Consider the following 25933-nt stretch of genomic DNA (forward strand, 5'->3'; position numbering starts at 1 on the left):
AAGGAGTTTCTGCACACCATCTCCTTCAGTATTCAGTCGAAATAAGTCAGCAACCAATATTCACTCTTTTGAGTTTGAAAACTTTCTTTTTATGTGTTTGGAAAAGTGCTGTGTAAAATTGGGAATTTCCAGAGTGTTGCTTGTGTTCAAGGACAGGTTTAAACAATGGGGAGGCATCAGGCTTAGAAGAGTCTCTGAGAACAAAGACAACCTACAACTATATCCTCTATGAAGAAAAAATGTTTGGAAAAAGCTGTGAGTTGATGCACCACGGAACACACGTACTCCAGTGTAATTATGCCTGGTAAGTCCCTCTTCTCATGCTCTACAGCTGTATTGCTGGGTCTTTAACAGTGCTCAAGAGCCACACGTTGCACTGTGGATTTCAGAGGGCACCTAACAAGCCACCCATATTTTGGAAGCAGTGAGCGGGAGGATTAATGAGTTGCTTAGCCCCCCACCCCCCTCCTTTGAATGAGTGTTTATTGATTCTGACAGAGGCACAGGGAAGTGAATGATAGCGAGTAGAGTTGCCTACCTCACCTGGCTCTCTGCCTTAATTTGTTTGTGAAAATGAATTAAGACTGATGGCAAATAGGACTGTGCAGGAAAGACAGGACACAGAAAATGATAATGGTCACAGAGAGGGAGAGCAGCAACTAAAAAAAAAAAAAAAATCCAGTTTTTAGCCGGGTGCTATTTTTATAATCTAGGATTTTAGGCACATAGAAGCTATTTTAATACCATGCGTATGAATACATTCACAAAGTTATATGCAGTTTACAGCCTTAAAAACAAGGTTTTCCTAACTTGCAGCACTGTAAGCTCGATTTCATGTACCTGGGTCTGAAAAAAAAAAAAGTCAGATTGTGTTCTTTTAGTGACGTACATCATCACCAATAAAAGAGATTTCTGGTGTTCAACCCCAACGGCACCCTTGTTAAAGATGCATGAAGTCAAGGGAATAGACCTTATTTCTCCATGGCTCTGGAGGCTCTGGAGGTCTGGCAGGGATAAACATTTGTCTGTCACTTAATAAGGCACAAATGACTCAGAAGAGAAGATATAATTAATGTGTTTGGGGGTGGGGGGGTTGTTTGTTTTTTTTTGTTGGATTTTGTTTGGTTTTTGATAAGGCATAGCTGTTGGCCAGATCAAAATTAAGGTTGGGAATGCAGGGCTGTTGGTAGCCTCTCGTGCCACGTGGTCTTTAGCTTCTCTTGTGTCGATGGAGTAAAAATTAGAGTGAAGACTACAGTCAGCTGGGCCTCCGTGCCGCCACACTCTTGTATTAGCTTCTTGTTCCAGTTGTAACAAAGTACTACAACCTGGGTGGCTTAAAATAACCCAAATTTATTGTCTCCTGGTTCTGGAGGCTAAAAGTTGGAAACTTGCGTGCCGGCCTGGCCATTCTTCCTCTGAAATCTGTGGGGGAAATCCTTCCTTGCCTCTTCCAGCAGCTGCCATTCGCTCGCAGGCCTTGGCGTGTAGGCCCCTCACTCCCACCTCTGCCTCTGCTGTCACGTCACCGCCTTTGACCTGAGTGTCTGCCTCTGGATTCCCCTCTTCTTACAAGGACACCAGTCATACTGTATTGAGAGCCCACCGTGCTCCAGTATGATTGCATTTTAATAATGACTTCTGCAAAGACCCTCCCAAACGAGGTCACAGTCTGATGAACTAGAGGAGAAAACTTCAGTTCAAACTTTACAATTTTCTATTGTTTTCTCCCTAAACCTTCTATGTTTCAGATGATATATTTACATGGAAGAGAGGGTGAGAAGCACATTCCAGTAAGTAACAAAATTGCTTGGAGTACTTAAGGTCATGTTTGAATTTCATTGACTCTCTTACCTTCTCAGTCTAATTACTGCATTCTTCTCATTTCGTTAGACTTTAAAAGTTATAGACTGAAGAATGGAGTTTCCTAGTTTATGATTTGCCTCATGAAGGTTTTTAAATAAGTTGAAATTAATTATTCTCTTTTATCAACTAACTGCTAATGAGTCAGCCAAGCTCCCATAAACCTCTTAACCTATCTGCCTATGATGCTGATTCTCGTCAGCTAGGTCCCCAACTCTGGTTATAAACCAAACGCTTACCATGTGCCAGGCTCTGGGCAGGACACTTTTTATACAACTCCCCTTAAATCCCATTGCTTGCATTATTCTATCCATTTTACATATAAATGAACAGAGTAACTATAGTTATGTGAGGTCAGTTACTTCTTATAAAGTGTTAAATGCAGAAAACCCATGCTTCTGAATTCTCCTGTAGCCACATAACTGGCTTACGTAATTTTTCCTCACTGACTTGACTGGTTGTTTGGCATTATGTACAGACTGTCTTGTTGCTATTTTATTTTGGCCTGTGCTTATTACAGGGCAGGGAGGATCACCCTGAATTTACCTCATGAAAGATTTTTTTCTCCACTAATCTTTTTGAAGACTGGTAAATTTTTTTCTGCCTTTTTTTTTTTTTTTAAATTAAAAGGGACATAATTTTATTTTAGTTAATTGTAGAGCACAGACTCAGCATTTGTAGCCATTATCAGTATGACTATACATGTGTTTACCTGGTATAACCAATATTGAATTCAGTGTAATCTACAGAAATTGTTTATTTTAGCATTAATATGGCAACTGATATTTTAAGACAATGGAAGTCCTTGTCAATCTATAGGAATGTGAGGAGATAATTGACTGTTCTAATGGTGAGACTAGCTTTTATCCACTAAAATATCCTTTCTTGACTTCTCATTCTGATCATCTCTCTCTGTGATTTATCACTACATAGCAGCAAAAGAAGATTCTGTTACTCCCTACCTGAGGCCTATGACACATTAAATGAGACTCAGACTCCATCATGGTTCATAAGATGCATCCTGCTCTGAACTTAGTCCCTTTGTGCTGCTGCTCATTATACTCCACACCCCAATCACCCTAGCTTGCTTGGGATTAGTTTCTCAACACGAGCTGATTCTTTCCTTCCCAGGATCCTCCATTCATGCTGTTCCCTCTGCTTTTCCATGGATGTTCCTCCTATTTATTCAGGCCTCAGTTTATATTTGGAACTTTCCTTCATGGCTGCCTGCCTTGCTTACACTATTAGATTCCCCGATGTCATTCTCCTTCATGTCACCTTCTGCTCTGTTTATTTCCTTAGAAGCACTTGAAACCCTTCTTTATTTGTTTACCTGAAAATGCTAGGTCTTCCTCTAGACAGTTAAGCTATGTAAATGCAGAATATGGCTGTTTTGTTGACCACCATATACCCAATTTCTGTCTCAGCCTGGCACATATTAGGTGTTCATTAAATGTTTATGGAAAAAATGAATAGTCATTAAATACTTGGTTTCCCTGTGAAGTCTTAGTACATTTTTATTGTGCTTGGTTTTGGCAATCTGCATACTATTATATGGAGTAAATCAAAATAATACAAACTATGGGATATTATGTTTTTATTTTTGCTTTTTGTTATATGTTTGAGTGACAAAGTTAAGACTTTAGAAGTTTTATTGCCAACTGAAAGCCCTTTTAAAGAAAATATTTTGGGGTGCCTCGGTGGCTCAATCGGTTAGGTATCTGACTCTTGATTTCGGCTTAGGTCAGGATCTCAGGGTCATGAGACTGAGCTCTGAGTCAGGTTCAGTGCTAGGCATGAAGCTTGCTTAAGATTCTCTCTCCCTCTCCCTCTGCCCTTCCCCTGCTCATGCACACACGCACTCTCTAGGGAAAAAAAACAACAAAAAAGACAGTATTTGACCATATTATACCTCCAAGAGTAACAAAAACCATCATTCTCCTATTTGTACCTCACATTTTACATAGGTTAATTGGGAACATAAAAGGCAAAGATAGGAGCACCTGGGTGGCTCAGTCTGTTAACTGTCCAACTCTTGATTTCTGCTCAGGTCATGATCTCAGGGTCGTGGAATCAAGCCCCACATCGGGCTCTGCACTTAGCGTGGAGTCTGGTTGAGATTTTCTTTCTCCTTCTGCCCCTTCCTCTGCTTGCCCTTTCTTTCAAAATGAATAAATAAAATCTTTTTTAAAAAGGTGAAGATAAATTTAATACCGAATTCCAAAGCCCAAATTTAAAAGAATCTAACTCCCTATCCAACATAGGAGATCATGAAAAATGTTTAGCTATAAAAAATTATTCGTACCTCTCATAGGTTTCTGGGGAATTGTAATGTTGATATAAGCACTATAAATAATGACTCAATTATATATATGAAATGGTTGAATTGGTGGCTACTCTCTTTATTACCATTAGAGTGTTAAAACTGCATTTGTTTAAACCGTTAATGTGATACATTGTTCTTTTAAAAAATTCCCCACGCTAATTGTTGGCTATTTTTCATATCTCTTCAGGACCCAGCCCGTAATGATATATTAAATAAGCACTCCATACATATGAAACAAATGAGTAGGCATTAAATATATGCCATTAAATTGAGATTGAAGTACATGTATCCATTTTGTCAACTTTCCTAAACATTACCTACATCCTGTGGTATAGTGTCCAGGAGCAGGGGTTTAGGAGTATGTTTCCCAACTTTACCACTTATTGCCACTCAACTATCTTTTTCTATAATGTTACTTATCTCACTGGGAGTTCCTGAGACACCATGTGTAATACTTTGTACGTCTTAAGCACCCAGTTAGCTGGTTATTGAAACTATCAGGCAGGCTATAAAACAGATGGCCATTTGTGATCTATTCTAGCTCCTTAATCAAATAACTTCAAATATCTTTTAAAAGGCCCTATCTGGACAGAGTTTTCTAGAAACTCTGGGTAATATGCATAAGGTAAATTTGTTCAATAATAGCTAAAATATGAAAATATATGCTTGATTTATTTTACGTATTGCAAAATTTCCGATGCCAATTAGAAAATAATAACAAGTGTAATTGGGAGTTACTGATATGTGCTACGCTTTAGCATTAGTTAGCTACATTCTAATATGCAGTGGGTATCTTTTAGTCCAATTGCAATGTACTTCTTTTCTAATTTTACCTGTAGGGGTCACTGGTGTCACAGGGCAATCTTCCTCTCTGTTTAGGTTTTGATGGGTAATTACCTGCTGACAGGTAATGTATTATAGGAATAAGGTAATATATTCTTACGATTTACTATTCAGTAAGGAATTCATTAACATAAAGATTATGACCTAGAATATACCCTTGGGAAACTTTCATGTTGATATGCTTTTATTTGGAAGGTGAGTCACTATGTTTGCTAGTGGAAAATAGTTGACAGAAACTTCATTTTTAACTTACTTCTTATTGGATATAACTATGGGGTTCAGTCAAGTGACAATGAACCAAGAAAAAAAGTGAGTCATTCATTTAAAATGTATTAAATGGATATATCCTTGAATATCGTAAGAGGTATGATTGTCATAAGAAAAATGCATTATGTAAACCTAGTTAATGAAACTAACCTTACACATTTTATTAGGTATGTTAGTAAATTCTAAATTGTAGCCTTCATTCCATTAAGGTTGTTAATATGATAGAGATTATAAGAGATGCTTTGCATGAATTATATAGTTAAGATGGTGACAATGAACCTTAGTATTTGATAATCTAATGCAAATTCAATTTTTGTATTCTTATAACTAATTATTTTATATATGGTATTTTCCTAACTCTAAAATAATCCTTAAATAGCAAGTTTTTTAATTGGTAAAAATAGCCCCATCAGACTTACCATTGATCTGATTCTTCTCCTTGAACAAATGTGAAGATATGCAGTTGAGAGACAAATTGGACTAAATCCACACCATTTCCTTTTCTGATTTCCTTTTCCTTTTCTTTCATGATGTCAGCCAGGGAGACACCTTAAGTGTAAAAAATCTCCATGCAACTCCTGACTGGGGAAAGTGTATCATCCACAGGCAATCATACGTCTGCTGTGTTGGTCAGAGAACAGTATAGGGAATTCATTGCTGCTGTGTTTGTTTTTTGTGGGGAATAAACTACTGTAACCAAAAAAATCAAGGAAGTTTGGTAATTTTCCACTAAGGTTTATATTGGCAATAAAATCACTTTCAAGAGTTTATTTTTAAGAAACTGATTTTTTTTAAATTCAAAGCCAAAATTGGCAATGACACCATTCCAAATCCGTAAGATAGTTGTGTAACTCTATGATTGTTAGAACTGGATCCATCAGATTTTTGCAAAATTAAAATAGGATTTTAAGAGTTAATTTTTTAATTCCTTGTAAACTTCTTCATAACCTTCCCCTATTTCACAATGAAAGGCAAACACTATCTTGAAGTTGAAATGCAAGTGAATTCTGAAGAAAAATAAATGTATTTGTACTAGAACTGCAAATGTTTGACAGAAATTGGAAAGTGGCTCTTAAAGAAACTCTCAGCATGAGAGCCATAATTAGTTTTAAGATTTACTTCTAGTGGCTTCTCAGACCAATAGGACTTTGTTTGCTGTAGCATCTTAAGATATCTAGGGGACATTCAGTCTTCAAATATCAAGGGATCTATGTTTTACTCTAGCCAAAAATCTATGTGAAAATATATGTGAAAGTCACAACAAAAGTTCCCAAATAGAAGCCATTTAACTTAAAGTCAGCTGTCTTGACCTGGGATATATATTTAGACTTTTCATAGTCTTAAAAATCATCTTTATAGAACTGCCCTATACTGTATGGGTTTGTATATTTATTTTGAGAAAAAAATCCTCTTCTACTCTTTTGTGTAATATATATTCTGATTTTGAAGATACAATATGAAAATACACATAATAAATTTTTTTTAGTTTAAATAGCAGTGATAAGAAAGCAAATCATTTTAATTTTATATATCAAATTTGTCTAAAAACTGAATGTGATAAGTTTTAAAACTCACCAGAAAAGAATCATAAAAGCATAGAACTTCATATTGTCATTATGAACTAAATAAGTATTTTTGAGCCTATAAGATATACTAATTTTTGTTTAGATATAGAAGTATAAAATGTGGCCATTAGTCAAGAAGAACTGCAAATAAGGTAAAAATAATGATCAAAATGTAGTAAGTAGTGTGTCAAATGAATGGAAATTTTAAAAATAATTTGCTAAGAAAGGAAAGATATTCATATCTGTCAATCATCATCATGAACAAAAATTATTTGTGAGAATTTTAAATACAGAGTCAAGCACAGCGAATCCATGACTTCTAAAAGCAGGTGATCATATCCCTAAGGAATTTTTTAGATGAGGAAACAGAGGATCACAATAGTAAGGGACTTGTCCAGAGGCACACACAAAAATTAATGATGGAGTGTGCCACTAGAATTATGAAGGTACAATGAACTATGGCAACAAGCCTGAATTGGTTTTCATGCCTGTAGTAATAACTCTGCCCTCCTGCCCTCCACTTAATGCCCTGCTCCCAAAATAATCTTCCAAAAATGCCTTTGATCTATCACTGACTTGTTTAAAGACCTCTTCAGAGCTCCATGAAATCTAAACTTAAGGCTGCTTTCTTGCCTTTTTTTTTTTCTCACTGCCTTTCCCTCACTTTGTGCAAACTAAGTGCAAACCAAGCTATTCTCCAAGAACACTCTGAACGTTTTTAAAACGTTCCGCCTTTTGTGCTTCCTGTCCTTTCACCCTGTGATGCCTTCCCTCTTATCTCTTCAACTGCAAGCTTATCCATCCTATGTTCTACTCAAAAACCACCTCTGGGGCCTTCCTTAATCTCTTGCAGTTGGAATTAATCTCTCCCATACTAAGCATATTATACCTCTGGGGCATATATCTATTGCTCCTAAAAAACTGAAAGTTCATTGAGGACTGAGACCTTCAATCTATCATATTTGTATCATCTGCAGTACACTGAATAACTTGCACATAGCCACAGAGAAATAGCAATGACATAGCAATTTATTAGTAATAACAATAAGCATAATTAAAATAAATAACATTTATTAGGCACTTACCCGGTGGCAGGCAGTAACCTAAGTGCTGTAGATGGAATCAGAATTTGAAGCCAGCCAGTTGACTCCAGGATCCTTGTTTTCAGCCGTGTAGGTCCTGGAGTCAGCAGCTGCTCTGGATTGAATCCTGATTCTACCACTAACTAGCTGAGTGATCTCTCTGTGTCTCAGAGCTTCGTCTTTAAAATGAAAATAGTAAGAGTATCTACCTCAAGTTTTCAAATAGATTAATTTAGATAATTTGTGTTAAATATTTAGGGTAGTGCCTAACACCTAGCAGTGCTGATTAGTAGTTAACTCTACTTACTACAGTTTGTTCTAAGTATTTAATGAGTTAAATTAACTATCTTGGCTAAAAATGCTTCTTACTTTCTCACCTCCTATCAAAATTCTGTTCTGGCTTTAAGGACCTGCCCAAGAGCCAGCTCCTCAGGAAGGCATTCCCGATGTCATCAGGGTAATCTTTCACAGTGTGTTACACTCCGAATTTTCTATAGCATCTAACTATAACATCTGTTAGCTTCAGGAAATAGTTACAGTCAGCTATGGTTGGCAACAATATCAGAAATAGCTATGGAGTTACCAACTTTTTCTCATGATAATAGGAAAATGATCGCCTAACCTTATGTGTTTTGAATCTCATCTTTCCACTGACTCACCTAAACATGTAAAAACTATTCTTATAGTAGACAAAATACTTTGAAAGTCCTGAGCAGGAATATTTAAAACAAAAACTCTATACTTGGTCACAACTCCAGCAGAATTCTAATTTATAAATTGGAAGGCAAAAACCTCTCAAGGTCCCCAGGTAGCGTTAACATATCAAAGATGAAGTGTTTACTCAATATGCTAGTAAAATCCCAATTTAATTCAGTCTTTCTCCATACAAGAATTGTTTTGGTATCTGAGGAACCATACTCAATTTTCTAGGTTATATTAAAGCATGTTTTTGATGAGGTAATACATAAAGATGTATTTCCTATAATGAAAAGTAAATATATAGTAGGCATTTTCCCTGAATAAGATAAAAGAGGTTTTACACTTGTCAAGACTTGATAGCTTGTTAGGTCAGCCACATGCCACGATGTGGTTCAGGAGAGTGACACAAATAACCAGAGTGGTCCCAATGTATTTTGATGTTGCTGTGTTTTGGTCATGCCTTTTGGAACTGAAATATGACAGTAGTCCAAGTCAGTCACTGGCTAATTGGTTTTCAGCACTAAAATAACTTTATTTCTTTTCTCTAGTTATTTAATGAGAATAATCTATACAATATTAGGTACCATTTTATATTTTAGTATTAGGTATATTTTATATTTTGTAGCATCATAGTTTAGTGGGATCATGGCAAACACTAACCTGCCTTGACTCAATCTTGAAATCTTGCAAGATGATATAAATGTCTATGTATGTATATATAAGTATCTGAGATCATCTCAAAACAGCAAAGATTATTATCATAGTGGCAAAGGTTAGGAAGGAAGAAAGAGTGTGATATAAAATGAAGTGGAAAAGAAAAAGCCTAGAAATCCAAAAGCTGAGTTTCAGGTTTCTCAGTGAGATTGTGATCTCTTATTCAGGCCACTTTCAGTTTTTCTGCTACAAGAGTGAGGAATATGAGAAAATATCAACTACTTCAAGTATATGTACCTGGATTTCATAACAAAGAAGGTTGATTCCATCAGGAATTTGGACATAGACCTTTCAAGCCCCAGGGAATCCTTGGATTACAATGAAACAAGCATTTTAGCAAATGTCTAGGAACGTCTATTTACAAATCATTTCTTTCTCTTTAGCATAATCACGTTCAAATATAAGCTCTACATATTTTGAATTCCATAAAAAGATATGTGGCAGTATAATTTATGGATAAATCATAAATATTTGAAAAATCAATTTCACAGCATCTCTGATCTAACTCTAGCTTTTTTTTAAAAAAAGACTTTATTTATTTATTCATGAGAGACAGAGAGAGAGAGAGAGAGGCAGAGACACAGGCAGAGGGAGAAGCAGGCTTCATGCAGGGAGCCTGATGCAGAACTCGATCCTGGGACTCCAGGATCACACCCTGGGCCAAAGGCAGGTGCTAAAATGCTGAGCCACCCAATGATCCCCATAGCTTCTTTTTAAACATTTTTTAATTTTATTTTTTTATTTTAATTTCAGTACAAACATAAAATTCTAAATTCATAATTAAATTTTTAGCATCTACCGAAGAAAATAAAATACAGCATCCCAACCAATATCTGTTGCTATTGTTCAAACTGGCATTGATCGATCAAGCCTTCTAAACAAAGCTTTTCTGAGGAGTAAACTATTTCATTAAATGACTGTGAGGGGGATCCCTGGGTGGCGCAGTGGTTTAGTGCCTGCCTTTGGCCCAGGGTGTGATCCTGGAGACCCGGGATCGAATCCCATGTCGGGCTCCCGGTGCATGGAGCCTGCTTCTCCCTCTGCCTATGTCTCTGCCTCTCTCTCTCTCTCTGTGTGACTATCATAAATAAATTAAAAAAAATTTTTTTAAATAAATAAAATAAATGACTGTGAGATAATCCTAAGTGGACATCATTAAAACAGAGATAGGCAGTACGCATATTTTTCCTTCCTCTTTAATACTCTTTCGTGCTAATATGCTGGACTGAATTTTTCTCCCTCCAGTTCCCACTCCTGCCATTTCCTGGGATGTGACACATACAAACAACATTTGATGACGTTCACAATTTGAATCCAACAATTGGAGGTGGGTCTCCCTTCTCAAGAGAAAACACAGACTAAAACCTAGAATGCAACTTTAACAAGCTGTAAGTCTAAGAAGAATAAAGATATAGACTCCCTGCTGACAGTAGCACAAAAACAACCAACTGACTTTGGAATTGACAGACTCTGCAATGTTTCTATTATCCCCATGGTGCAGGAGCCTCCAAATCTAATGATATGATTAGGTTGTTCTGCATGTGAGGATCAACAAGCCAAGTGAAAACAACTACAAATTAGGATCGAGACAGGGAGAAATAAACTCAGAGAAAAAAAGTGACAATGAGTTGACAAACAAAAATTCTAAAGCACACAAAGAAACCAAACACCAAATGCAGGTAACCTAATCAAGAATTGGCACATTCATACCAACCTAAATTAATTTTATGAAGTATTCCAATAAAGACTTTGAATACTGCAATTATGGTTCTCAAATTGATAAAGAATACTTCTGTTTTTTAAATGTCAAGGAATTATTTGTAAAAAAGAAGAGAATTTAGAATGGCGAGGCATGAAAGAGAACAAATTCTATATGTTTAAATAAAAATCATAGTTATTAAAATTTGAAAAGTAATTTCCACATTAGAATAAAAGAGAAAACCAGTAAACTGGAAGAATAATTTAAGGAATTCATTAAGAATGCAGTATAGAGAACAAAGAGCTAGAAACTATATAATATAAACTCAAAATAGCATGGTACAAATAAATTCAAATATATTAGTTCTTAAAATACTGTTAATGGCTTGAACTCACCTATTAGAGGACAGATTACAGATTGGATTTTTTAAAATATAGCTATAAGTTGCTAGTAAGAGTGATGAGGAATGCTATATTATATGAATACTAACCATAAGAAAACTAGCACAGCAATATTAATATAAGATGGCATAGAATTTAAGGCAAAATATTAATAAGGATACCATGTACAAGACAAAAGGGAAAACTCACTTAAGAAATGTTAACAATATTGAGCTTATTTGCAACTTAGAATTAAGAGACTTGAAATATTTACAGCAGAACAGGCACAATTACAAAAAGAAGATACCTCCATAATATTAGTATAAGATTTCAAGGAATGCTAGTTGAAGCAGATTAACTATTAGTTAGAATATGGTTTTGAACAGCAAACTTAGGAAGCTCAACCTAATAAATATATACAGAATTCTGTACCCCAAAAATGAATGCATACATAGAATAATAATTAAATCGATAATGTAGTAGATCACAAAGGAAGTGTTATCATAGTTCAAATAATTGGCAGTGAATCATATTCTATGATAATAGCCTAATATAATTTGACACCAATAATCAGAGATCATACAGAAATTAAATGTTTTGTTAAATAAGACATTCATGTGGGGCACCTGGGTGGCTCTGCGGTCGAGCATCTGCCTTTGGCCCAGGGCATGATCCTGGAATCCCGGGATCAAGTCCCACATTGGGCTCCCTGCAAGGAGTCTGCTTCTGCCTCTGCCTATGTCTATGCCTCTCTCTCTGTGTCTCTCATGGATGAATAAATAAAAAAATCTTAAAAAAATAACATATTCATGTGTTAAATTACAGTGGTAATTATGAGAAACAGGAAATGATTAGAAAGTGAATGGAAAATTTTAATATATATATTTATATATATATATATATATGTTTTGAGATATAATCATCTCAAAACCAGTTCAATGCAGTTAAAAATGCTAGCTTTATTTTATAGTATTATATGAACTTTTTTAAAGAATAAGGATTAAAAATAAATGAGGTATACATTCACCACAAAAAAAGGGTTAAAAATAATACAAACTGGTTGTACTAATTAGTTTCTGCAAAATGTGTAAAAAGAACATGTAAAAATCAATAGTGTTCTTGTACACCTCTGGCATAACTACCAAAATATCAAACTAATAGCTAGTAGAACTAGTGATAGAGTTTGGCAAAGTAATTGGATAAGTGGCACGTAAGAATAAGTCTTACAATATATTAATTTCCAAAAGAAATATAATAGGAAAAAAATAATTCATTCACAGAAGCACCAAAACCATGAAGTACATAGGAATAAATCTTTATTTTTTTTAGTATTTTATTTAATAGGAATAAATCTAATAGTAAATATGCAATGTATTCATGGATATTATTATAAATCATAGCTGAAAACAAAAATACACTATTCTTATAGATGGACTCAATATTTTTTAAATGTCAATTCTTCTCTAATGTACACATTCAGTAAAATTCCATTAACACAAGTTTTCCATGAAATTTGATAAGCTGATTCTATAATTCAGATGGATGAGCAAAGGGTCAAGAGTTGTAGAATTTTAAAGAACACAGTATAGGACAAAGTACAGTAACCTTATCCCACTGACATAAAGATTTCCTTTGCCCTACCTGATATCAAGACCTACTGTAAAGCTATAGAAATTAAGACCTCATAGGAGAGTACTTGTGATGAACACTGGGTGTGTGTCTAAGTGATGAATCACTAAATTCTACACCTGAAACTAATATTACACCGTATGTTAACTAACTGGAATTTAAATAAAAACTTAGAAAAAAAGAAATTAGGGTTCTATGGATCTACAAAAGGAAATTAGGGTTCTATGGATCTACAAAAGGAAAAAGGCAGAAACATATCCACAAAAATATGAGAATTGGTGTATTACAGATACACATTACAAATACCTACCTGCCCTTGAGAACTTGGAAACATTTCCTATACAGCAAGTCCTCATCACTCTCTGCCTCCAGTTACTGGGATACAATGGATTCCATCTGGAATGAACATCTTATTCAGATGGAACCAAATTAATTTCACTCTTCTAGGAGTTTAGAACCGATATCCAGAAAACTCTCAACCACTTAACTTTTAGACATTTATAATCAGGATATAATACTGCTGTTGGAGAATTCTATTTTAGGAACCATACATCTAGAAGAGTAAGTCAAAAGAGAAAACTCACTAACCAAAACAGAAAACTAAAGTGGACACACACACATACACAAAAAGATGGGAAAACGTAAAAGCCAAGAGAAACTTGATTTCTGATGGCTTTTCATGTTCCTATTGATGCCTTTTTTGACTCTAGCCCTAGAGTTCTTGTCTTATTTCCTTATGATATGTAGTTCTTTTTTTCCCTTAAAATACTTTGAGGGGTTTTGGTTATTTCCAGACAAACCACTTTGAGTGAATGAGATTTATTATCAAGTTTCCATTGGCCTTAACAATTAAAACGGGGATGTCAACTTTATAAAATACTGGGATCTCTACACCTTCAGTGATAGAACAGCTTTATCGATACATAAAATTGACCCCAGTGATATTTTACGAATGAGGAAAGAGCATACATAGAAAAATCAGTATTCAAAAATTGCTCCTCTATGTCTTATGTGGGTAAGGTTGGGTTGAAGTCAGTAAAGTCACAGCTAAAGGCTTTTAAGGCAACTGCGCTAGCCTTTTGTCATTCATTCAGTAGAAACATATTTTGTGATCTTAAATTATGACAGTAGTTCTTTGGGTAATATTGCCAACACACTTTTCTTAAGCAGAAGTGCAGGAAATTCTTCCATTTGAATCCATTGCCATTCACAGTCTTAGCACAGCACACCTGTGAATTGAGGTCAAACGTTAAGGTTATTGCAAAGGCCGAAACTAGGTGGAGGGACACTGGTTCTATCTTAAAAAGTCTTTGACTCTCAGGGCCCTGAGTGGGTGGCTCAGTCAGTTAAGCATCTGCCTTCAGCTAAAGTCATGATCCCAGGGTCCTGGGATTGAGCCCAACATCAGCCTCCCTGCTCAACGGGGAGTCTGCTTCTCCCTCTGCTCATTCTCCCTCTCGCTTACTTGCAAGAAAAATGTATGTCTCTCACTGAATAATTTAGGTCATTTGTTTATATTTTAATTTATTTTTACTATTATAATGTTATTGGCTTACCTCATGTTTGTTAAATGCCAGTAATATGATCTAATTTCTTTCCAAAAAATGTTTGTTCCTCTTACAGATAATGAGCAGAATGTATACTCATAATATAGCTTCCAGCAACATAGACTCGTGTAATTTTGAGTAACATGCAGTGGTCACCACAGCTTTTGCAAAAGTTTCTTTTATCTGGATAGTTCCACTTTGGCTATCCTGTATAATAGAGTTAGCACATCTTAAGCCCTCTGGATAGGGTATAGGTTATAGTATCTGGTTGCACAGTGTTATAATTGTCTTTGTCAGTAATGTAAATGACTTCTTTCCAATGGTTTTTGACCAATGCATTCTTTAAATAAGTCCCTGCATTTGTTTTTTAATCATTGCCCTCAGCATTACTGAATCTGCAAAAAAGGTTGCAGTTCTTTACCTAGGTTGACCAGTGACGGGTATATCTGAATTATATTTGACAACCCTAAGGACAAGAATTTTGTCTGTAGGTTATAGAGGTATCCACATTAGAAGCTTCCCCTTTTTATTCATGTGACACAGAGTGATTTATACCTACTGGCGAAGATATCTTATTGGATTTTTAGGCTGACCTTACCATTTTTCATTCAAATCATGTAACTTTTGAAAGTGAAAAGAGTACTATTAATAATTAGAATGGGACATCAGGCAAAAATAAGCACTCTGCCAGCCACATCAAGGTGTATCTTCATTGTAGTTATTATGTTTGTAAAACTTAATTATAATGAGGTATTTGGAGGGTCTTATTGTGGTTTCCTTGCTGCCTAAAACTGTAGTGTTAAAAAGATGGTACATCTCTGAAATCTAAGAAATGAAGTATCTACAGGATCAAACAGTCCTTCCTTTGTGCCACTTCTCTTCCTGAATCTTACCTCTATTATTGAACTGTTCACAAGATATTGCAATTGCTGGTTTATGTCTCCATCTCCTTTGCTACACTCAAGCTAGGTAAGACCTGGGACTGGCACATTTCTTGTGGCCTGGACAGGAATCAATGTATATTTTTTTTAATTGAGATCTGAATAAATTGAAAAGAACAGAATAGTTATAGGAGCTTTCTTTTTTAAGAGCACTAGTAAAGATTGGATTGTCTGCGGATGGTATGTTACATGTAATGTTTTTATATACTAGTATAACACCATGTAGCTAGTGTACAACTGTGATTCATAAGATAACTTGGTATATCTGAATTGAAGGAGCAACACAGTACAATGGTTAAGAGAGTCAACTCTGGAGAAAGTCAACTGGAGTCTGAATTTGGACTTGGCCACTTACTAGCTGTGTGTCCCTGGAAAAGCTAGATTCTCTGTGCATCCATTTCTCTCTGTAAAATGGGAAGGTAATAGTATGTACTTGCCTCATGGAGTTGTAAATATAAATGAGTTGTTGCGCATAAAGGACTTAAAACAGTTCCCAATTATTGTAAATGCTTAAGAGTTGGCTATTGATAATAATTGTTATAATAATTGTGACACTTGTTATAATAATTATAATAATAAATATTACTACTATTATTATTAGAGAATGAACCTCACATGCACACAATAGAGATACAGATGTAGATATTATTCTCAAATATCCAGACTAACTAGGTACCTAGCAAGAATGATTTTTCATTCATGTAATGAAAAATCAACAAGTTGCACTTAAATTAAGAATGGGAATAAGTCCAGGTAAGCCAAATAATTCACATGGGAGAAGATAACTTATTAAATTGAAATCTATAGGATTTACACCAAATATTAAAGACTATGAAATAAATATGAAGGACATTTATAATCTCTTACCTTCACTTCCTATTTCCCTTTTCAACTTTCAAAGAATAGAAATGTATTTAAAATATTTCCACTTATATCTGTGAAAGTAGGAAATAAATTACCTTTTCCTTAACCTTTATTCCCTTCCTTATGTAGGACTCAGAACTTTTTCACTTGAACATGGGGATTTTACATACATAATGAAAATGATAATTAAACTTCAAAAAAATTTGTGGGTTGATTGGGAAAAGGCATTTGATGTGTAGAAGACATGATATTAATATGTTTTAGAGTATATGTATAAACATTATTTAAATCTGTGATATTTTCACAAATGCTCCATGCTAAAAGTATTTTATAAAATGAACATTAAAAGCCTCCCACATTGGGACGCCTGGGTGGCTTGGTGGTTGAGCGTCTGCCTTCGGCTCAGGGTGTGATCCTGGGGTCCTGGGATCAAGTCCCAGTCCCACATAGGGCTCCCTGCAGGGAGCCTGCTTCTCCCTCTGCCTAGGTCTCTGCCTCTCTCTCTCTGTCTCTCATGAATAAATAAATAAAATCTTAAAAAAAAATAAAAGCCTCCACATAAAATTATTAAAAGGAGATTATTGTTTATTTAAGTGTTTACAAAGTGAATGTCTAACCTCTTATGGTAACTGTTTTTTTGTATATTTTTTTATTGGAGTTCGATTTGCCAACATACAGTCTAACACCCAGTGCTCATCCCATCCAGTGCCTCCCTCAGTGCACATCACCCAGTCACCCCATCCCCCTGCCCACCTCCGCCTTCCACCACCTCTTGTTCGTTTCCCAGAGTTAGGAGTCTCTCATGCTCTGTCTCCCTTTCTGGTATTTCCTACCCATTTTCTCTCCTTTCCCCTTTAATCCCTTTCACTACTTTTTATATTCCTGGGATGAATGAAACCATATAATGGTAACTTTTAAGCACTACCTCTCTGCTGTTTGATATTATGTTTTATAGAATGCATCTTTAGGAAATTTTAAATGTTTCCACTCAGAACCAAATCAAACAATACATGACACTGATGAATTCTATAATACAGAAGATGTGTATCTTACTTTACTTTAAGTCTTAAGAGACTAATTGCTAATGGTCTCAAGCTGTTATATGACACGATAGTACATTTCTAGGTAAGGGATATGCTGCTTTCCTTTAGACTCTGCCAAAAAAATAGGCATATTGTTGTTACCATTTTAATTTCATATCTAATGTGATAAAATGAGTGTCTTCAAGGAAAGGATAAACCTCTTACGTGTTATATCACCTGAGTCACTATACATTGTATTAGTAGTCTAAGTTCACTGCTTACTGTCATTTTCAGATGTTGGAATACCATGTATGTGTGTGTGCATGTGCCTGCATGCTTGTGTGAGTATATTTGTGAATATATATATGTGTATATATATACTCTTTTATATGTTAATAAGGTAAATGTTTCCTTTTTTAAAAAAAATCCAGTAACTATTTTTGCTGGTTGTGCTATTTGCTCAACTGGAAAAGTTGACATGCAGAACAGGTGTGAAATTGACAGATCAGCCATTTTCAAAGGGCATGGCAGCAGTTGAGAAGATTGAGTTTCTTACACTTTATACCTTGTGATGTTTGTTGATTTTTAAGCTCCTGCATTACTTTATCTGAAAGCAGGTCTTGTTCTATCAATTTTTACGTTAGGGAATTAAGGTGTGCATTACTATTCTTTTAGTGTAAAATATGTATATTATTTCCCATGAAACAGAATGAAGGGAATGTTATCTCACTAAGAAGAATGCATAAATATAGAAAATCAATTTAATTAGTAAGAGAAATGGAGAGAAAGGATATTTCCGTCTTCCCACATCCCAAACCCACTGCATTACACCATTTTGTCATTCTCTTTATCCCTTTCTATGTGGTCTTTGGCAGTTAATGAAACCATCCTAACTTTTTGATTAGGTTCACTCATTTTAAAATCAGACCTCAGACTATCTTGTCTACATTTTAGAAGTAGGATAGGAAGGTGACATCACTGCAATTAAATTCTATCCACGGGTACTAAAGATTCCTACAAACTAGACCTTGTGAGTTGATGAGGCAAGAAGAAACCATGGTCCCTGTCCTGAACAAGCAGGCAGTCCAGTTAGGATAATTAGTCAAATGCCCACTGCATGCAGGAAGGTTAGTGTCAAAAGAGATCTGAAAACAGAGATCCCACAAACTGAACTAGGAGGATACTTCAAAAGAATAGGAGCTTAAAGTGTACGTAGAAAAAGTATGCAGAATTGGATAGGAAGAGTAAAGGTACCTGAAATGACCTAGACAAAAGGGTGTACATGAGCAGCCACAGAGGAACAGATGTGCATGGCATGTTCTAGGGATGATATGACTTGCTTGGCTGACAGAGGACTTACGGCTAATAACTTGATTAGACATTGAATGAAATGTGCTGCAAAATCAGATTGTGGAGGCATCTCAGCCAAATAAAAATGAGTTCTCTGTAATCCATTATTGATTTACCCATACCACTCTTTATTATCTTGAATATAGAGAATTGAATATTAGGAAAAAACTTAGGGAACTCTTCCTTAAAATTTCACGTAATATATTGTTTCACGTTGAAAAAATGAAGGTGTAGAGCCTGGGTGGCTCAGTCAGTTGAGTGTCCAACTCTTGATTTCAGTTCAAGTCTTGATCTCAGGGTCATGAGTTTGAGCCTCCACATTGGGCTCCATGCTGGGCGTGGAGCCTACTTAAGTTAAAAAAAATGAAGGTAATATATATGCATTTAATAAATATAGAAATGACACAAAACAAAAATGCTGAACTTTTTAAAGAGTTGTTTGTTTAATAAGTTTTTAGCATACTACAATGATGACATTTCTTGAAAACATATGATTGTCCAAAGCTAGGCTAGTGAAAATTTAATTTGCTGCTTAAAGAGGTTTGGATAAAGTTATGGAAATAGATTAATGACCAAATCTATTTTTAAAAGATGAAAAGTAGATTATATTGCTATGATTTTTATTGAGCTATTTCTGAAAATAGAAAAATAGGCAAATTAATTTAATTAAATAAATATAACCTTCTTAGCTGTTCTCTTCATACATGTGTACAACTGTGAAGACACTGGAAGAGCATGGCCCCCCCATTTTTCTTTCATACCTTGTTGTAGAATCTAATTTGACCCTATTCCTCAGTTCCACAAGAACTGGCTGAGACAGGACTCAAATAAAAGACAGTGCATATTGCATAGTTCAATTTCTGTATTCACTCAGTGAAAATCTGAAAGAAAGGTCAGAGATCTTGATCACAGAAATCAGTGGATGAACTGGCCCTGGGGATGTCAGTCCTCCTGCCTGCATTTTTACTAGTTCTCCTGCTAATTTTTTGTTGTTTCGGTTTGTATGCTTTTTGATTTACTTATATGCGAAAGTCAGCCTAATACAAAAGGCAACAAGCCTGGTGGTATGAAATAATATTCGTGACTGAAAAAAATTACTAAGAAAGTGCCATGAATGCTATTTGGGAAAAATAAAGTAGTTTATTCCCCTAAATTTGGTCTGGATATTTTTAAGTTTTCCAATTACCCAGCAGACTGGTTTAAGATAGTAAGTAAAAGATGACCCTGTTTGTCTCACAAAATGGTGACAATCACTATTACATTATCAAAATCTTAGAACTCAGCAGGGAAATACAACTGCATTAACCCAAAGTTCTCAAATGCTGCAGGGTGAGTCATTTCACTGACTCATTTCCTTTTACATGGAAAGTCTATTGGGATATTGATGACTTAGACAGATGTTATTTTTTTAAAGATAGTTGATTTTACTACCTGTACTTGCCAATTAATTTTCAGAATTTTGTTTCTAATGGTCAGAAGCCCAGCAAAATAAAATAATAGTTATATCACATTTCTTAGCCACTATAGGAGGCAGATGTGCAATGCAGTTCTCTTTGCTTATTTTCATGCCACAGCCTCTTTTGGCCCTTAACCAATACTTGGGGGGACACGCTGAAGGCAACTATGCTTATAAAGATTACCTTGTCATGATGATTCACAGCTGAACCTTTATTAGCCAAAGGCTCACAGTTCTTTCTGAGATCCATTTCTCTTGCTCATCATACTGCTGTGATCAAAATGGGTTGCAAAAATCTACCTCTCCACCTAGCAATAGTTTCCTAAGTTTTTATGACTTTATTTCAAATTCTTCATAAGAAATGTTTGGGAAGTCAGTTAAATCACCAATTATTTCTTCATTGCATGCAGAGAAGTACGCAATTAAATATTTTAAATTCTTTGAAACGTCTCTTGTCATATTACAAATACACAAGGAGAAGGTTTAGTAAGTTAATGTTACCAAAAATCAAGTAAAAGAGGTAAAAGAAATTACATTCTTTTATGTATAAGGGAATAATTATATTTCGGGCACCTGTGTTAATAAGGTAATGTAGTGTTCTTTGCATTAATAAGATATGGCATATTGACCGAAACTCTTAAAGGTAGAATGCAAAAACCAAGCCATTAAGATCTGAAGAAATACTAACCTTAACTCCGGTGTAATTTAGACCTGTCAACAAAATTATCAGGATAGCAATTTTAGAGATAGTATTCTAGGTATGGCCTATAGTATTCCACTTGTATTTAATGAAAATGTGCTTTCTTAAGCAATCAAATATTTGCCCTAAGTTCTACTTCAGGATGTTTGTGTTTGTTCAACTAAAAAGTTAAACTCAAGCATTCAATTTCAATGGGACTTGAGACAAGCATACAATTAGAAATTTAGAAATAGTTGTGTACCTAATGAAAATTAGGGAAATCATTTACCACATGAAAGTCAGTTTAAATGGTTCATTCTCATTTTTTCTTTCTATAAATGCATGTTTCTTAGAAGTATGGGATGATATATGCAAGTCTGACTCATTGAATTTACCTTTACAGGTAAATAGATTATCTTTTTTCTCTAAAGATCAATGTTACATGCTCCATGAAGGAACCTACAAAAAAGAAATCACCCAAATGGACTCCCTCAGTGTTACTCTCTTCCATATTCCTGGCCAAGTCAAAAGTATCGAACCACATACCTATGCCTCCTCCCTGAAAACTTGCCATTCGGGGTATCAAAGGAAGTGCTGGGCCATAGACCAGAGCACATGATTTTTGCATCTAGCAGTCATTTAACAAATGGTTGTTGAAGTCTTGTATAAAAATCTTTGTATTTCCCCCTATGTGACCAAAATGATTAGTTGCATTATTTTACATACTTAGCCATAGATGATAGAAGCAGCCAAAGTCACTGCTATACTGGAAATTCATTTTTCCATATCTACTTATTTCCCCACTAAAAACTTCAGTTATCATCTAACTACCTGATGATTATATAACAATCACTAATGATTCCTTCATCTGTATAGGCATCTTGGGAAATAATTCATTATCTTATAACAAAAAAGATTAAAAATTTGTTGCAAGATAAAAAATACTACCAAGTAAAATAGTTTGGAAAAATTTTTAAATTATTATCATTATTTAATACTTGATGCTTTATAGGTACAAATCATTCTGAAGCAATGCTTGTGGAGCGTTTAACTTAAATTTTCAACTGAATAGTTGACATTAAAATTGTTTAGCTATTTTATACTTTCTCTTCTTATAAAAGAAGAACATTGTTTACAGAAGGCCACCTCCAAAATTTTGTAGATTGAAAGAATATCTCCCAATTGTTTCAGTCTTTGTCAGATTTGGCTTGCGAGTGCTCTGACTTTGTTGGCATAAAGCAGGTAAAAGATATCTGTGTGTAAACTATTATTCAAGCAAACAAGGTCTTTAAGTTTATGCATTTCAATATAATGGATATTGCTAAAAATATGAAATCAAAGTTGAAAGATTTGATCTAGCAAAATGTGCTGGTAGGTTATAAATGCAAGTTTCATGGTCAATACCAAAAGACACCCCCCACCACCCCAAAAAAAAGTCCTCTGCCATTGTTCGTGTTCTATCTATTTTTTAAAAGACCATAGAAGGAAAAATACTCTCAGGGAAAAAAAAATGAAGCTTTACTGCAAAAGAAATGAATGCAAGAAATGGCACTTTAAGTAGTGAAGAGACATGAAGCATTGCAACTTCATAGCCTGCTAAGGAGCAACAGCTGTACCTAATTTCAACTTGACGTGCTTCAGATCTCATATTCATATAGGTATTTAATGATCCAAACATAATGGTCCTATATAGAATAATTACTTATATGAAGGAGCAAACTTCATACGCATTCCTTTTTAAATGATCCTTCAAGAGAAAAACTGCACTGGCTCTTTGAACAATGAATAGCCTCTTTCACCAATCCAAATGTTTGGGGGCTAAAAAGCTTATCTTTTATGAGAAAATAATAATAGTGGTGAGGTTACTTCTTTTTGACAGACTCTTTTTGTCTCCCCCCTTCCCAGGATAGCCAGTACAATGACAAAAGGTAGAATGCCAGGCCAATCATTAAGTCATACTGGTAGATGGTTACAAGAAATATCAGAAACAAAAGGACATACGGTACTTTAGAGTTGGTGTATTTCGAAAGCAGAGATTCACTGCTTTCAGTTTGACCTTCCTGGGCCGGGACACTAGCAGAAGCAGAGCTCTCAGATTCCTTGTCACCTGAAGAGCACAGTGATTGTCCAGAGGTTAATCCTTCATTTTCACGCCTTGCCTCTTCCACGTTCTCAGCAGCTTCACTGACGAAAATCTTTGGCCGTAGAGATTTTTCCACACCGAGTTCTTGTTGAGAAATCTGGCTTGTAAATCTTTCTCTGCTACTACCTGAAGTCTGTATCCCCAAACTTTTGGCAACTTCTTCAGGTACAGACCCAAGATGAGGGTGCTTCTCAATACCCTGGATTTCGCTTGTTGGATTACAATTATATTCTGATTTAGTAGAAATAGATTGGAGAGTCATGGTAGTAATTATATTCTCTACAGCAATTGCCTGTTCATGAGATGGCACTGAGGCTTTAGCATGGTGATTGGAAACGTGAGAGTCATTCTGAGAAGCTCTGTGGGTGTCTGAGTTTGAAGCAGAATGAATAATAGCATCTCTATCCATTTTCTTTGATGATTCTTGGACCTGTTTATGATCTCTATTTTCTGGAAATGCCTTTTTGTCTGTTGGTAACACTCCCAAGTGTAAATCCAGTTCTGAGGCTGCTCTTTGATTGCCTGTAATGACCTGTAAGGATTCTTCTACAGATGTGATATTTCCAATGCCACGTTTCTTCCTGTCATGTGTCTTCCCGGGATTGTACATAGATATGGTTTCTTCTCTCTCCATTTCATCTACATGTACATTACAAATACCTAAACGTGATTCCTTTTCAAAATCATTGTCATAGATTACACCTCCTGCATCTCGTTGACAAAGGGTGTAATGTGAATCATCATTTCCCCCTTCATGTGGATCAAACGCTGTTTCCTTTACCTCGATGGGCCTGTCACTTCGTGCTGTCTCTTGAGGTAGCTTAGCAATTATTGCTTTTTCTCTAGCAGACATGCTTTCTAGAGCACTTTCTGATGTTGTCTTAATTATATAAGCTGTACCTGCTTCTGCTTTCTCAGTAACACCGTGATCAGCTAGAGAAGACAGTTCACAGCTCACTGTTTCTTGGCAGGTAAACAATTCTTCCTTAGGAGTAGCTTTCAAACTCCTTGTGTTATCTCTTTTCCCCCACACGTCCTCACAATCTGCTTGTTCCTTGATCTGTTCTGTTCTGTTTGTCTTACTCTCTCTTGCTTTTCTCTGACTTTCTAGAACATTCCAACTTTGTTTCTGTTGTGCGTTCTTATTCTGATCTCCAGGATTAATCCAATCTGATTTCTCTTCTTTAACTTGGAAAAGACAATCATTCCTCAAAACATTTCCATTTCTTGGTGAACAAACTTGACCAGGCATCCCTCCTGATGCAGTGCCTTCACTAGTCAAGCGATCACGCTCGGGAGTAGTTAACACAGTCCCTTCCCAACTTAGACTTATCCTTGGTGAATGAAACGTATCTGCTGTGATTGCCTGGTTGCGAATTGCGGAATCTTTACAATTCAGCAGAACAGTTACGTCTCTGTGACTAGTTCCTGTCTCTTCCATACTGATTTCAGAGTGGCCCATCTTCCTTTCTTGGTCGTCTAAGATTGAATGAAAATCTTTGCTTTGTTTTTCATTAACACCTAAATGTATTCTTTGCTCCTCCTCCTCCTCAGCCTTACCACTGCCATAATCTTTCTTAGAAGATCCTTTTTCCATTGGTTCTTCTGAATGGAAATCCAAACGGAAATCTCTTCTTAAACCTTCCAAGCCTTTTGTTTCCATTTTCTTAGCTCTTCTTTCACTTTTTTTATTAAGGTTGTCTGAGACTAGTTCATCTGAGGAGGGACAAGATATTTGTACTCTGCCTCTCCTTTGGGCTGGATTAGCATTATCATCCAGTACTTGTTTGCTGCCAATATGTAATTGCACTAATTTGTCACTACTAGTATCTCCCAATGGTGGCTTGATTTCTCCTGTATCTGAAGTAATTTCCTCTGAAGGTTGATGACTACACTTATTTTCTGAGGAATATTTTTCATTGCAGTAAAAATCTCCCTTTAAGAAGCTTTCTGCTGATGAACTTGGAGACAAAGGCCTTTTAAACAAGTCAGAGTGTACTTCACCACGGATTTGCTTCTTCTCTAACCCCTCAGCTTTATTTGGAAAATTGACCGGATCTATTGCAAATGTATTCTTTTCATCTCTGGAGGCAGTACTTCTTATTAAGCATTGATTTATCTTAAGGGATAAAAAAAAACAAAACAAAACAGATAATGCTCAAATGATTGTAAATATACAAAACGAATTAGATAGATTTCGCTAACAGGGCTAGCAATTAACTGGTAGATTTTCTTGATTCACTTCATTTGTGGATTCTATATAAATTCTGGAAGCCGGATGTTTTGGGGGGATCCTTGTAGGCTATGACTTGGGAATGGGATTAATAAGAAAAGGGACCAAAATTAATCACTCTCCTTCCTAGCTTCCAAATATCACATTGTATTATTCAACTATTCTTGCTTGTCATTGCACTTTCTCCTCACTTAGGATATACACATTGATAGCTCCATGCTAATCAATTAGAGAGCAGCTTCCTGGGTGCCCCTTGCTGCATTTACACTTGCTGTAGGTGCCCCTATTACAGTTTCTCTTATTAATATGTTTTCTGCAAAGCCTCTGCAAACTATTAATAGCAAAACGTCACTCAAAGAAAAGTGAGGGAGTTAATGTCTCTGCAAATTCTGTTTTAATGACCCTCTGCCAACTGGTACTCAAATGTATTTGAGCTCTTCAGTGATGCCAACTGTCAGGATTTAACAGTGAGATGCCTGTGTTTTTTTTTTCTCCTCATAACTGACATTTGCATGATCTCAATAATTATATGCAAATCTTACGTTTTCCCCTTCTTCTCACATAAGGCTCATGTTACTTGTCAACTGCACAGCTGTCTTGTAAGCCAATGCCTGTGGGTTCCACAGATTTG

The 25933-nt window shown here is 35.6% G+C and overlaps 1 protein-coding gene and 2 long non-coding RNA genes across 7 annotated transcripts in view; 1 reads left to right on the top strand and 2 right to left on the bottom strand.

Annotated features, from left to right (window-relative positions):
- Positions 1 to 25933, top strand: part of LOC111098838 — a 43520-nt gene that overhangs the window by 2490 nt on the left and 15097 nt on the right. The window contains exon 2 of one of the 2 annotated variants that reach the window (XR_005369748.1): positions 152 to 304. This is a non-coding gene — a long non-coding RNA (uncharacterized LOC111098838). The remainder of the gene's footprint in view (positions 1 to 151; positions 305 to 25933) is intronic. The other variant, XR_005369747.1, reaches the window with a different exon arrangement.
- On the bottom strand, positions 3243 to 8374 carry LOC100683151. The gene is made up of 3 exons (XR_005369749.1): positions 7950 to 8374; positions 5719 to 5920; positions 3243 to 4022 (listed from the first exon to the last, which is right to left on the bottom strand). It is a non-coding gene; the product is annotated as an uncharacterized LOC100683151 (long non-coding RNA).
- The window catches only part of PPP1R3A (protein phosphatase 1 regulatory subunit 3A), a 46967-nt gene continuing 33766 nt past the window's right edge, over positions 12733 to 25933 (bottom strand). Inside the window, exons 4-6 of one of the 4 annotated variants that reach the window (XM_038557399.1) lie at positions 23034 to 25188; positions 20936 to 20958; positions 12733 to 14296 (exon numbers count right to left, since the gene is read on the bottom strand). In XM_038557399.1, the coding sequence (XP_038413327.1) occupies positions 14150 to 14296; positions 20936 to 20958; positions 23034 to 25188 (2325 nt within the window). In that variant the 3' untranslated portion in view covers positions 12733 to 14149. Of the gene's footprint in view, positions 14297 to 19210; positions 25189 to 25933 lie in introns of those variants that run through there. The other 3 variants (XM_038557400.1, XM_038557401.1, XM_038557398.1) reach the window with 3 other exon arrangements.

The sequence above is a fragment of the Canis lupus genome, chromosome 14, assembly GCF_011100685.1.
Source record: "Canis lupus familiaris isolate Mischka breed German Shepherd chromosome 14, alternate assembly UU_Cfam_GSD_1.0, whole genome shotgun sequence".
In the NCBI taxonomy this organism is placed as follows: Eukaryota; Metazoa; Chordata; class Mammalia; order Carnivora; family Canidae; genus Canis; species Canis lupus.